Source organism: Stegodyphus dumicola, chromosome 1 (assembly GCF_044657685.1).
Source record: "Stegodyphus dumicola isolate Sdum_Otavi_A_Nest chromosome 1, ASM4465768v1".
NCBI lineage: Eukaryota > Metazoa > Arthropoda > Arachnida > Araneae > Eresidae > Stegodyphus > Stegodyphus dumicola.
Window position 1 is genome coordinate 49,588,826 of NC_140768.1, and position 14,865 is coordinate 49,603,690.

Here is a 14,865-nt window from a genome sequence, read left to right on the forward strand (position 1 = left end):
AAATTTTACTGACATGTTGATAATGATTTGAGCAATTAGTTCAGGATTGACTCTGAGGTAGATGTAAAGCAAATGTTTATGAATACTTAGACAGCAGAAAGGACTGAATGAATTATGAAACAGGAATGGAATATTTCTTTACAAAAAGTGACCAAGAAATATAAGGAATAAAATCTCTGAAATGCAGAATTTAATGTCGTGTTTCATATCTAAACTATAATTTATCAAATAAATTGGATTTTTAAAAATTATATTCAGTATATTTTAAAAGTCAGTATACTTTATTGATGCCTTGGTCTCTTCACAGGGAAAGTCATCTTCAAGTGCATGATAGGTAAATGAAAAACAAGATATTTAATAGAAAATTATTCAGATATCCATGAAATTATAATCTGGTAAAAAGATTAAGACTATAATAAAGAATAAGTTTGGACAATTTTACAGAACTACAGACAGTTATCTACTGTATGCATTTCAGTATGAAAAATTGTTTCGACAATGGATGTACTTCAAGAACATTATTTGCTGCTTTATGCACAGTTTTTTATATATGTTATTGCATACTAATCCTGGAATAGCACCAGAAGCCTTCAGATGAATTCAGAGTACTTCCTGAAATCTTTATTTCAAATGGAATAAAGTATTTCTTCATTTGCAGACTTGAAGAGGCCACTCTTCCGCTTTGTTTTTTTCCACTAAGGAATCTAGTGTGACTATCGCACTATCAGGCTTTTTTCACATTACTAATTATTGCTAAAGAACACAAAAAGGTTCATCGTGAAATCATTCCTTTTAACACTAAAGGCTCTTGCATGTTTTGTGTTAATCAGTTAACCAACTAGCTTAAAGCAAGAGTTGTTTAGTAGGCATTCAGCTTTTACATTACCTGCCATATTTTTTGCTTGGGTTCTAATTTTGTCAAGTGCATAATACCAGTATAAAAAGGTGAATAATCGCAGAATCCAGATAAACTCTATTTTAAGCTTTGCAAACCAGTCTCAGGTGGTTTATATTGTATCAGCTTCTATTTGCGAAGGTTTATTAAATATTTTGTTGTGATCTTCCCAGAATTATGAATTTAAAATGAGTATTCTAAAGTTAATACCAGAGTTTATAAGAGATTTTGTAAAGAAAAATTATCAATGTATCAGCAATTTCCCTCATTATGTTTCAGCTAAGAGCTACAGCTTTTTACATCATCTATACTTTCATATGTAAATGAAACTGTGCGACATTGCCTCATATGTTTAGAAATTGGATCAACTGTAAATTATGTTTTCCTGTCAAGAAACAGAACTTGTGTATATCAGACATTTAATTTGCAATAAACCTTGGAAGATAGAATTTGAATTGAGTTCATCAGATATTTAACTTGAAATAAAACAGTACTGAAATAAGAATATAAAGTCCTAATTTTAATGTATTTAATTCATATTATATATTTGGCTCTGTCACTGTGTGTCCAACAGTGGTAAGACCTCTGAACATTAGAATTGTGCCAAATTTGGTTTTTGGAGAACAGATTAACTGTATGGTGTATTTGTGGATATCTGAATGTGTAAGGCCAGTTTTCTGCGAAGAAATCCCTTCTGACGCTAATGGCCAACTATCTTGCTGTAATTAATTGTTCAACAAAGCTCTGACTGTATATAAGTGTTATATCAATTATATGTCATTACATAAGGTAATGGTTTTGAAATAAAAAATTTACTAACTACTAGATATAAGGTAATGGTACTAAAATAGAAGATTTACTTATTATTAATATATCCCCACCACTCTTTTTGGGGGGGCTTTAATTTAGTTATGTTACGTTGTTAAACGCAGGCCATTCCTTTATCAAAACTATTGGTCTAGAGACAATACTTGTGATTTTGATAAAGCATAGATTTATTAAAATGACTTTAATAAAAGAAAATTGAGTAAGGAATGCAAATTTCACTACTAATTGTAAGAAAAGTGCGTTTATCTAAAAATTTAAAATTGGATTAAATGCAACTGTTAATTCATTTTTTTAGTTAATTAATTACAGTTGTGTCTTTTTTTTTTTTTCTATGATAATATTTTATTTTGTATTATTCTGGTTTATCACTTTAAGTTTTTTATGAATTTCCCTCCCTGTAGATTCAACTAAGTATTAGTACAGTCTTGGAATCTGATGCTGCAAGCGTACAAGAAGAGGCTGATGCAATGGCTGGGACGTGGGATGGGATGCAAAGAGAAGTTACAAAGTAAGAAAATTTAAATCATGGTTTGAAACTGGATGGGCTGTGAAATTTTTTAACAGTTTGGAGTTTCTTGAGTCTATGTCTTAGCTCTTCACTTTTGTCCATATTCAACACCCAGTTCATATTTTCTTTTCAATCACATAAAATTTTTGTTACACAAGTTTAATGTATTTGACTGTGAACTTGATCAAATAGTGTGACTCCGATCATATGCTTAGTTTGGACCAATTTATTTATAAAAAAAGAATGAAGTTATGTGTATGATCTGTGAGGGAAAGATTTAGTTTTGTTTTAATTTTTAAATACATCCAAGAAATCAGCCTTTAGAAAGCAGTTGGGTTATGTGCAAATTAAAAATCAGAGGCAAACCTGGGAAAATGCCATTCTGGTATTTATTTCTGTTACCTGTTAAACATGCATCTTTGCCAGTTGTTGGTCATATCTAAGTATTTGGGTTGAAGGCCAACCAAGCTTGAACTGAGCTATGAGTGGTCAGATATATGATAATAAACAAATTTTGAAATAAAACATTAATTATCTCATCATAGTTGTCTTTGAGAATGGTTTGACAGTATGTAATGTTGAAGTGTATAATTAGAAGTATGTATGTTGAAAAGTCTCAAGACAGTTAACAAATGTATGTATAATATTCTGCAATTTCATACCTAGAGTTGAAAGATTTTTTATTAAATTCTTAATTTAAATATTTTTTAAGTATATTTTAAACTTCATTGTTGAAATTTTCTTTTGTGAAAATATTTTGCTTTATTTCTTAGTATTAATGTTTCCTGTTCTAGACATGCTGATACTTTAGTTCAGTTGGATAATGGAGTAAAAATTCCACCAAAAGATTGGCAGTGTCAAGTATGTGGTTTAAAGGAAAATCTCTGGCTTAATCTCACTGATGGTTCTATTCATTGTGGTCGAAAATACTTTAATGGCCTTGGTGGTAATAACCATGCAGTTGAACATTATGAAAAAACCAAATACCCTCTTGTTGTCAAGTTGGGAACTATTACATCTGAAGCTTCAGGTATATTTTGTAGAATTTTAACTTTATTTTCAGAAATTTAAAATTGTTTAATGAAACATGACTCATAAATTCCAATTGTAATTATTTCTCTCATTTAAAAAATTTGTTGTCAATCATGCTAGTTTTTTTGGGGGGAGAGATCATTTGGGAATATCAATTTACTTACTGTGTTAATTTTAGGATTTTTATACATTTGGAGGAAAATCATGTCACCATACTATTTAAAAATAAGCAAAAAAGCAGCCTTTGATTTGGCATAGATTTTGAGTAAAATTCTAATTCTTCAAGAGTTTTCAGATATTATTGATTCCTCCTCTTAGAAATAAACAAACAAAAAAAAAAAAAAAAAAAAAAAAAAACCCTAGCCTTTGAAATCATTAGTTTTACTCAAAATCTGCTGTATTCATAGGTTTGTATTTTTCATAAATTCTGTTAATTATTTATTAGTTCTTGCTGTTATTTATCTAATTTTATCACTTAAAATTTATTGAATATTTTCAAATTGGTTATACCATATATTTCTTTGTGTGGGTTTAATTTTTACAAGACTTTGATTTAAAGTCTGCAGTTTTCTTCTATTCTGTATAAAAAATTATCATTACATAGACAGCTTATATTTCTTGAATACCTTAAGTTATGATATTTCCAAGAAAGCTAAACAAAAAAAGGAGGAGTAGCTTTTAAATAGAAACTGAAAATGTTTTAGATATATGCTTTTTTAATAAAAGAATAAGATATTATGCTCACTGAATTTAACTATTTCACTTCATTTAAACTTCAAAAAGTCTTTTATTTTTGTGTAATGCACTATGTCCAAAAATAAGCGAGGGAAAAAGAATGACACATAGATCTGAAATTGATGTGTTTATTGCATTGTGGTTAGAAAAGCTCGAGAGAATTGCTCAAAAAGAATTAGTATACTTCTATATAAGTGCTGTTTGTAGCTTGGGCTGTGTCTAACCAAAACTCATTTCGCAGAATCAAAAGCATCAGTGATATGACCAGTTTTATTGCCTCCATAAATTGGGCTTGAAAATTTGCAGTTGCCCAAGGCCGTACTTGTTCAACACCAGCTTCTTTTTAAAACCCTACCTCCACACATTCACAGAACAAAATATATAGGTATCAAGTTTGATGATTGACACCGAAAGAAATCAAAAGATTAAGTCCACTTTGTTTGCCATGTAAATATACATTGCTGGAAACATAGCTTTTTGACGTCTTTGCAGCTGTGTATAATGCAATAAGCTCATCAATTTCAGATATATGAGCTGCACTTTTTCATTACTTTCTCAGACACCTCATATTTAAAAAATTTACTTGGCATGTTTATGTACAGTATTTTTTTAGTGCTAAAAATGATTGCAGTATCACTTCTTATGCCTGTTCTTAACTTAATTTTATAATGTAGCTGTGTATTAATTCAAGAAAGCAGTTTTATCTGTGTCTCTTAAATTTAACAGAATTAAAATATTTGCCTGAATTACTTCCTGTTTTTGTATCACCTCACTCAATCAAATTCGTAGAATCCTGCAGACGAATACTTATGACATGTATGAACAAGCTATGCATTAAAACCATCACTTCAGCAGGAAAGCAGACATTTATTGGCAACTTCTTGTATCTTGGTGGCAGTTGGAATTCGCAGTAATAGATAACACAAGGGTGCTGTAAAACTCCATGTAATGGAAATAGTGGCATAAACAGATTAATTGATGAACTCCCAAACCAGTCATTATGAGTATTTTAAATGAATTTTGGTACTTTCTGATTATCTGCACCCACTAGCCCAGTGGTTTCAAACTACTAATTGTATGCGAGCCAGAATACATGACCTTAAAGCAGCTGATGAGCTGAAACATTTTTTTAACAAAATAAAACTAGATTCTAATTTAATTTAAAATACACTTTTCAGATATTTATCAAAATATATATAAACAATAATACCACAAAACAAAACAAAAAAATCAAATTTATATTATTTATATTCTGCCCATCAGGAAAAAAATCTAAGAAATTTCTGTTGGTTATATTTTGTAAGTCAAATGTACTAACAGCTAAATATTAAATTTTCAGATTAACATTTATTTCAGATAATTTTAATGTGTTCAGTTAACTATTAAATAACTTTTAATATAAACTAAAAATAAGCAAATAATGAAAAATTTTCAAATTTTCAGACAAAACTTCAGAATAAATAATGACAATGTGTTCATTTCCTTTTATGTATTAAATTTTTCATCAATATATGCAGAAAAAGCCAACTTGTTGTCTTGGTAAAAACCTTTTGTTTGATGATTTTAATGGCTCTATAGGCAATATTTTGTTTATTAATAAAAATAAAAAGTTACATTTTACAAGAAATGAAAAAATGTATGTATGGCCAATATTTGCATTTTAACATTGGGTGTTAATTGCTCAGAAAAGAGGTGGTTAAATTTTAAGTGTGTAAATTCTTGTGTGTTCAAACACATGTGTGGTATACGCATTCATAAATTGGTTTTGTCATGCATATACAAAAAAATATGCCATAAAAATGACAGTTGTACTGTATATTGAAACTAAAGGTATCAGAAAGTACCTGATTTTTAAAAAAAATTCTCACAATTTAAAAAAAAGTCCTGTATGTTTTTGCAAAACTTAATGTGATGTAAAGTCTCTTTTTTGAAGTTAACCTTTAAGTTTATTTTTGAATTATGCCAGTTAACATTTATGTTGTACTAAAAGATTTTCTGAAACTATCAAAAATAGAAGCTTCAAAAGTTTTCAATGATTTACTTTAAAAAAAAAAAAAATCATTGGGCATGCCAAGGGAATTTTTGCCATTATGCGAAGAGATATGCTTATCTAAGATACGTAAAGAAAGTTGCCAAGTACTGTTTTTTAAGTCCTAATAAAAAGTATAGCATTTTTAATGTAAACTTACATTATAACATATTAGAAGGAAAAATTATAATAATTTTATGGATTAGTAAAATGCTTAGATCTCTGCAACTACAAAACGTAGAGAGTGGGTTGTTTGATAGACAAATGTATACACTACAAAATACCAAAAGAATTTTGGAATTTGAAATTACAATTCAGCCATAGCTGAGTGACAGAGTTAGCAAAAATGACGGGAAATTTTTATGATGTCATACACTGTGCTGTGCTTTTCCATCTGGTGGGCAATACTTGGATGTTTTAGGATTAACCTATTTAGGTGAAGGGTTTCAACTTGAAAGCGTTTATGAATATTACATTGAAAAGTCATCCTGAAGATAGACAACGAAAAGCCAGTGGCGTGGCTATTTACAGGAATCTAAAAAACATTGCCAATTGTAATCCATTTCATTTTACTCTAAACCATAGAAGAAGGATAGAGGAAATAGGGGCCAGTGATATATGTACGGCCAGTATTGCAATTAATGGATAATAAATACAATTAATCCATACTGGCATCTGTATAAGTTCATCCTTCAGTTAATTCAGCCAATTTAAATTGTTTCTCTTTAGTACGCTTATGAAATACTCAAGGTCAAGTTTGCTCATTGATGAATAAAGATACAGATGTACTAATGATTAGATGAGATATTTTAATGTAGATGTGAAAAGGTATTCAGTTTCATAAAAAAAAAACTTCATTCTGAGCATGTTACCTTTGAATTATCCAAGTACACTGGGCAACTCTTGTATGGATCTTACGTTCACACAAAATACTAGTACACAGTTATTGAATTATGCCTGTTATTTCTCAAATCATAATTCTACATTGCAGAAATAGTTACAATTAGAAATTGTATACAAACATAAATAAATGGTATTTACGTTTTGTAACGGAAAATCCAGAGTCACGAAATCAAATCTACACATTCAACCGCAGCAGCCATTTGGAGCAGACAGCCTCCCATCAATTTTTTATTGTTATTTCTTTTATGTAATTTAAATTAAAAAAAAAATAATAAGGTTAAAATTGTAAGGCATTTTCCCTCTGATATGTTTTTTGATAGCATAATGAAATATATATACTTTTAGATGATCAATAATAATATGCCAAAAGGCAAACTTGCCTTTTTGTCTTCTTAACAGTAGACGGCAGACAGAAGGATTCTGAAAATTGAACTAATCCGGTTTAAAATGTAAGGCTTCCTTTAACAAAACCACATATTTTATTACTATTTACAAAAACTTTAAATGATAAAAGAAGATTGATTACAAATACAGTAAGCAGCGTTCATTTCTGCTTACGTTCATTACTGACTCTACAGTCTCTCTAGTTTATTTTAGTCCACAGTTCACTTCAGATTGTGAGAGGTGAAAACTGCCGAGAGGCTGATTCAGCAGCGACAACGCTGACTAGCCAAAACATTAGACCATCCTCACATTTTTCGACAAGCTCATCTGGATGATGTGGAGAGTATGTTATTAAGTTGGAATGGTATTTAACTGTTGCTTGGAGAAGGTAAGGAATCATTCTTGCACATACTTTTGCAAATGAGGGGGAAAGGCTGCTGATCTAAGCTAATTTGATGCAGGTAAGTAATAGGGCAGCTAGTAATGGCTGAAGACTCGAGACAAGTATCTTTGAAACTGCACAGCTGGTAGGTTCACCATCTGCCATTGTTATTATTTATGCAAAGTGGGTAAATGATGGTGAAATCAGCAGTTGGCCCTTAGGTGTTGGACGTCCATGTGTCATCAAAGAAAAAGGATGTCAGAGATTGTTCCGCTTGGTACAGCAAAATCGGTGCGAGACAGTGGCTTAGCTTACAACTAATACAGTTCAGGTCCAAGTGCATGTGTTTTGAAACACACTGTTGGATAAGGGACTGTGCTGCATTTGCATGCCTCTGATGAGCAAGTGTCATTGACAAATAGGCCTGCAGTCAGCCCAGGAACATCAAGACTGGACCATGGATAAGTGGAAGACTGTTGCCTAGTCAGATGAATTATGTCTCATTCATCATATCAATGGTCATGTCTGAGTATGCCGTCTTCCAGGCAAACATTTGCTCCTTCTCTCTATAGCAGCTCATATACAGGCTGGTGGTGGTGGCTATGTTATGCTTTGAGGGACGTTCTGATGGGTGGCTGTGGAACCCTTAGTTGTGGTAGAACAGACCATGAATGCTGCAGACATGACTGTGGATCAGTTGCCTCCTTATATGGTGTCTGTCTTCCCAACTGGAGAGGGAATCTTCCATTAGGGCAACTTCCCATGTTAAAGGCTCAGATTGTGTTGAAGTGGTTTGAGGAGCATAAAAATGAATTCTATTTAATGTCCTGACCACCTAACTGGTCACATCATAACCCGATAGAGCCCTTACCATAGCCCCTTTGTATAATCTGTCTTCAGTCAACTACCAAGAACTTGAGGCATTCATGCCGTGGCGAGTTGCAGCTGTTTCGCAGGCCGAAGATCATGCAATGTGTTATTGAGTAGGTAGTCATAATGTTTTGGCTCTTTCCAGTATATATGTTCAAAAATAACATTGTTGAGAATGAAGTCTGCAAAAGTCAGGCATTTGTATTTTTTATGAAAATTAGCTAGATCATGGATATTAACATATTCGCTGCCAATCATGCACTGGTACATGACTGGCATTATTGCTGAAGAGCCAATCAATGCTCTTGTGCAATATATCGATTATTAAGGCAATATATGGTGTGGGATGATGTCTCAGGTGCCAGTCATGCACTTGCGGGGAAAAAGCAAAGTCTCATTTTTTCTTTTCAAGTTCAGTCGGCATTATGTTTTGAATATAGTAGATGCTGATATTGGCATGGAGTGAAGGTTAGGAACTAGTTGGAAAATGTATGTGGTTTGGAATGGAAACAAAAGTTTCATTTCACGCAAAGATCATGCATGAATAACATTCTGAAAATATATAGTTTGCAATAATATCATTGTAATAATCTTGTCATAAATTGATTTGTAAAATATATATTTGTTTCTGCTATAGTTTCACACCAAAATAGTGCATATTGTTACTTATTTTGATTCACTTTTAAATGCCATGCACCAGTGCATAATGCAGCATTTTACAGAAGTAATTTTACCTCTAGTGCCGATCACACGCTGCCAGGTAGCTATAAAATTCTATGCTTAAAGGCTTAGTAATCAAATGTGGTACACATAATAATCTTTTACTACCTTCTTTTTAACCCTCTAAGTGGCAAGGCCGTATATATACGGCTTAGAATATTTATTGTTATATCCGTAAGAACGTATATATATGTGCATATTAAAATGTGTCAACGAAATTAAGGCAATATATCGAAAGAAAACATATCCAGGTATGAAATACCAGTAGAGTTTTTACATTAAAATCAAAAAAATAATTTGTTCTCATAGTAGTTTTGGGAAATTTGTGCTTTCTTAGCGAAAACCCTGGCCGCCCAGAGGGTTAAATCATATTTCTTATAATAAGTTGGCATATGGGTACAATCTATTTCATTGACTATCAATATAACCTCGTATGACCAGCAGCAAAAGTGTTATCCAAAGTTGCTCTGTTCTAGTTAGTTTGTATAAACACTGTTGTGTTATATCAAATATTGATTAACAGCTAATTAGCTTATCAGGTATTAGTGACATGCAGTCATTAAACCTGAAATTATGTATAATTGATGCTCAGTATAATCACTGAGCATTATAATGATCATTCCATTTAAATGTCTAATACAAGAAGTCCACAATGATAAGAGTATAATGAATCCATTTTTGCTTTAGCCATTAATTACTTTTTATAATGGAAAAGGAATTCCTTATTCATTATAAAGATATATTATTTGTAATCTTTTTTCATTATGAGGAGGATGTAAGAAATAGTCAAAACAAGTGGCTGCTGTGGATGTGGAATTACCAATACGATGAATATGACATGGGATCTTCAAATATTTTTTAGGTTCACACAGAAATTTCTTTTTTAATTTTATGTAATAAATCCATTTTAAGATAACTTTCCTCTGTTTTTTTTTTTTTTTTTTTTTTTTTTTTTTTTTTTAAAGGTAAATAAAGCAATAAAAGTATTTTCTGGATAAACTTATAAATTCATAATGCAACAGAGTTTTAAGTTACTAATTTGGTGCTTGTTTTGTAACAGATTTATGCTTCTTAATGTATTGGGAAAATGGCATTGTAGTTTAGAAAGTTATATGCCTTGTATTCTTTTTATAGTTGTTTTAATTTTTAGATAATTTTTTTATTGAAGTATTTAATTATGGAAGGAGTGTGTTTTATAAAATACATGCAAAATACAATTTTAGTGCAGTTGAAACCAAATATGTCTTGCTTCTAATAATTCGTTTTTCCCCACCATCAGATGTGTATTCTTATGATGAGGATGCTATGGTTATAGATCCCAACCTTCCAGCCCATTTAGCTCATTTTGGAATAAACATAAAAGACTTACAAAAGGTATTTCTGACATTGAATATTTGCATTTTCTAAAATATTCTGATACGTACAACACAACTGCCATGTTTGTGTATTTAGATATCTGCTTATGCATGCATTCTAATTTGTGCATATAAACTAAATTTGTAATTAATAAGCTGATCCAGAAAGTAAGTACCATTTATACATATCTCTGTTGATCTGATGGCACAAAGGTTGTGCATGCATAGTTACATCGCTCAACTCAAGAATGAATTTGCTGTTTGTTTAAATTAATGTTTGAAAACACTGTATAGTGGTAATCATGTTTAGAACTATCTATCGACCCATCAACTATGAAAGAAGATCTGTTGTCAAATTTTTGAATGTAAAAAAATGTTCGACCTTGTGAAATTTATAGTCAGGTAAATGAAACTTATGGAGAGAATACGATGTGTGAAGGTATAGTGTGAAAGTGGCTTAGGATATGGAGAGCTGTGGACATCTGTCATTGATCACCAAAGAATTGATGCACTGGATCGATAAAAATTTCGTTCTAAAAGGCGATTCAAAATTTCTGATTTCATTTGTTGCATTTTTTGAACACTTCATGATCTTCATTACACGAAATTGTGACTGAGCATTTGCACTTAAAAAAAGTGTGTTCGTGTACTGAAAACTTTACTGGCCATTCAGAACGGAAATGCATGGAAGCAGCATTATGCGACAGACTGAAATGATTTTTTGAAATAAGAATTGTCGCTGGCTATGAAACATGGATTTGTCGCAAGACACTTGAAACAAAACTATGGTCACTGGAATGGTGGCATACTGGTTTCCTGAAACCCAAGAAAATAAAGCCACCTCTTTCTTCAAGAAAAATCATGTACACTGTGTTTTAGGACTGTTAAGGAATTTTGCTGGTGGACTGGATGGAATGAGGCATAACAATCAATGATACAGCTTACTGTGAGTCAAAGAAGAAGTAACAGTGTGTGATACAGAACTAAAGGCTTGAAATACTGATTTCTGGTATTGTATTCGTGCATGACAATCCATGATCACACACGCAATAGCGATGCTGCTTTATTCATTTCACTGATAACCATTCTGACACCCTCCTTATAATCCAGACCTAGATCCATGTGACTTCCATTTATTAAAGTAGTTTAAGGTGTATAGATTTTTCTTAATAAAATATAAATGAAAACATATTGCTAATCTTTTTTAATACCCAAATGTTTTCTTACTTTTTGAATTAGCTTTCTATTAATCTGTGTTAATAAATTACATAAGTAATAAATTACAGTTACACAGATTTATAACAATAATAAATCTTTAAATTATTGTTCATCAATAAATACCCAAATGATACTTACTTTTCGAATCGGCTTTGTATTAATCTGTGTTAAGTTAATAAATTCATCAAGTCTTTAAATTATCATTCATCCATAAATTTTCTTGTGTTTTCTTCATTTTGTTAAAATTGCTTTCATAATTAGCTGGGAATATTGCTCATTAACTAAGTGCCATTGCAGAATTTTTTAGTTTGTGACAATGCATGAGAGTTGAAAAATAAGTAGTTGTAAGAGAAACCTTGTTTATTCTTTAGAAAGTGAATAGGAAATTAATAAAATGTGAAGATTAGGCATGGAAAAAGGCTTTTCAAAAATAGTTCAAGAACATGTACAACATAGCATTGCACTTGGAAATGGATAAGCATTGGTGGTGTAAGTTAAGAAGCAAAAACAAAAGAATTTTTTCTGTAAAATTTTATTTCTGATCATCTTGAAGTTTAGATATAGTTGGTTCAGAAATATATCTTATATGTATAAAATAGGAAGGAGAGGTTGTATCAATTTTAATAGTTGTAGAAAGCAATTTATCCAGATTTATATAAAGAATTTGAGGGGAGAGAAACTAAAGAAAATACAGCCTATTTGCAGTAAAACATGAGCAGAATACTTTAAAAAATACAGCTGTATAAGAAGATAAATGAGTGCTTCATAGTAGAATTCCTGCCCTCCCAAAAAAGTGATAATTACTGATGTCATAAGATCATCAAAAGATATCAAAGATGTGCCAGTTATTTATTCAGCTTCTTGAAATGTATCTGATGTGACAAAGTGAAAAGAATTAAAAATTGAGCATAGTAATTTTTTAGATCTCAAGTAATAGTATTTATATGCAACATTTTGTGCTTGAGGATGATAACTGTGGGTGCCAGAATATAAAACACCTACACTTAGATTTCTTAAGATAAATTTGTAGTGGACACATCTATACATGTAATGGCATTATGCAGTCTTATTTATTTTAATATCTTAAGCATTATTAGGAGATTAATGCAAAGCAAGGTCTACAAGAAATAGTGCAAAATTGCCTAGTATCACCCGAACACTTTTGTCAACAAGGTAATTATTATCTAAATACGATTAATTGATTGTGCCTAAAAAGGGGGGAATGTTCCATTTTTATTATTTAAGAAACTCGAGAGGGGGGAATCATCTTTCAAATAGTTTTATGAAGATAATTGGTATTGCGTAGAAACATGTTCATAACATCATATTGTTAATTCTTGTGTAAAAGTGTGTGGGTATTAATGAAATTTTTTGTGAAATTTTAATATTATTAAAACTAATAAATTTGATTTTAGACAGATAAATCTATGGTTGAATTAGAAATTGATATGAACCAGCGCATTGGAGAATGGGCTATAATTCAAGAAGCTGGAACAAAGCTAGTTCCTTTATATGGTCCTGGTTATACAGGTCTGGCAAATTTAGGCAATTCTTGCTACCTCAATTCCATTATGCAAGTCATTTTCAACATTCCAGATTTTCAGAAATGGTATGTATACATCCAGATTCCTTAAATCTCTCTCTCTCTCTCTCTCTCTTTTTTTTTTTTTTTTTTTTAACTAAATAATAATAAAATTCTTCCTATAACTGAATTATAAGAATTCAGAATTTTTAAGGTGAGAAAGGAAATAAAGTGGAAATTTAAACTTAATTTGTAAAAATTTAATCTGAAGTTTTCTTTCATTTATATTTCATTAGTTTATTGTATTACTTCTATGATTGAATGTGTGACAAAAGAAATAATTTATCAGATTTCAATTTGCTTCATAATTATTTAGCTCTGAGGTACTTTCAAAATTTAATAAATTAAGAGGAAGTTATTAGGGAAAAAATTCTCTTTCCCACTAGATATCTACTTGTTAAGTCATTTATGTAATCAAGAATGGAATAATTATAGAACTACGTGATTTTACTAAAATTACTATTCTTTATAGAATTTAATTATTATGAAAGAAGGGAATTGAAACTAATTCCCAGTATGAAGCAAAATTTATGTATCCATTTTATGGATTCATGAATAGCATGTAGTTTTCTTAGACATTAATTTGTTGTAATGGTGACTGTAATTGTTTTTCTTTTTGAACCTGAGTTATATACTACTAGAAAGCCGGCTGGTCATATGAAATGACCGCTGTTCTAGATATTATAAATTGTAATTAAAATGATTTGTGCAAAAGTGTCTGCTAATTTAAACTGAATTATCCAGGGCAGGCGGCGAGGACGCCCCTTTGCTTACTGCCCCACGGGGTTTCCCCCTTCTATTTGCTTAATTGATTAAAGTAGAGTTCAATGAAGGAAACCACTGGCAGTACATTTCTTAAGAGCCACCACTAGCTCAATAAATAAAGGTGATTTAAATAATAAAATGTTAATTCACATGTCAAAGATCGCTTTGTATACAACATTTCTTGTGTAGATCTTTCCATCATTTTTTAGCTCGCCTTGCAGAGGACCATCAATTATTTTTAATTTTACGTCCGTTCTTTCACGAGCTCTTGAACAGGCAACATAAAGTTGACCATGTCCAAATGCTGGCTCAGGTAAAATAATGCCAACACGCTTAAGCGTTTAACCCTGAGATTTATTGATGGTCATAGCAAAGGCAAGTTTTACAGGAAATTGTCTACGTCTCAATTGAAACATCAACCTTGTGCCGTGACAACTTCACCCCATTGGCTAGTACAGTTACGCGAGCAACCAATAAACTATCGGCGACAAACAGACACTTAAGCCGCATATATATATGGGGTGAAGTAACATCATCTCCTCCGAAACAGCTGTCTCCCGGGCTTAACGAAGCGCACGCCATTTTGACTATTCGCGTCTTCTTGGGACTTTAATTAGTCGAAATATTAATTAAAAATTAATTTTCCCCTACGTTTTCCG

General features: G+C 31.3%; 1 protein-coding gene across 1 annotated transcript in view; it reads left to right on the forward strand.

The window, feature by feature from the left end:
• Nucleotides 1-14,865, forward strand: part of Usp5 (ubiquitin specific protease 5) — a 66,109-nt gene that overhangs the window by 19,097 nt on the left and 32,147 nt on the right. Inside the window, exons 5-8 of the mRNA XM_035365526.2 lie at nt 2,125-2,231; nt 3,026-3,261; nt 10,566-10,660; nt 13,275-13,468. Coding sequence (XP_035221417.1) covers nt 2,125-2,231; nt 3,026-3,261; nt 10,566-10,660; nt 13,275-13,468 — 632 coding nt within the window. The remainder of the gene's footprint in view (nt 1-2,124; nt 2,232-3,025; nt 3,262-10,565; nt 10,661-13,274; nt 13,469-14,865) is intronic.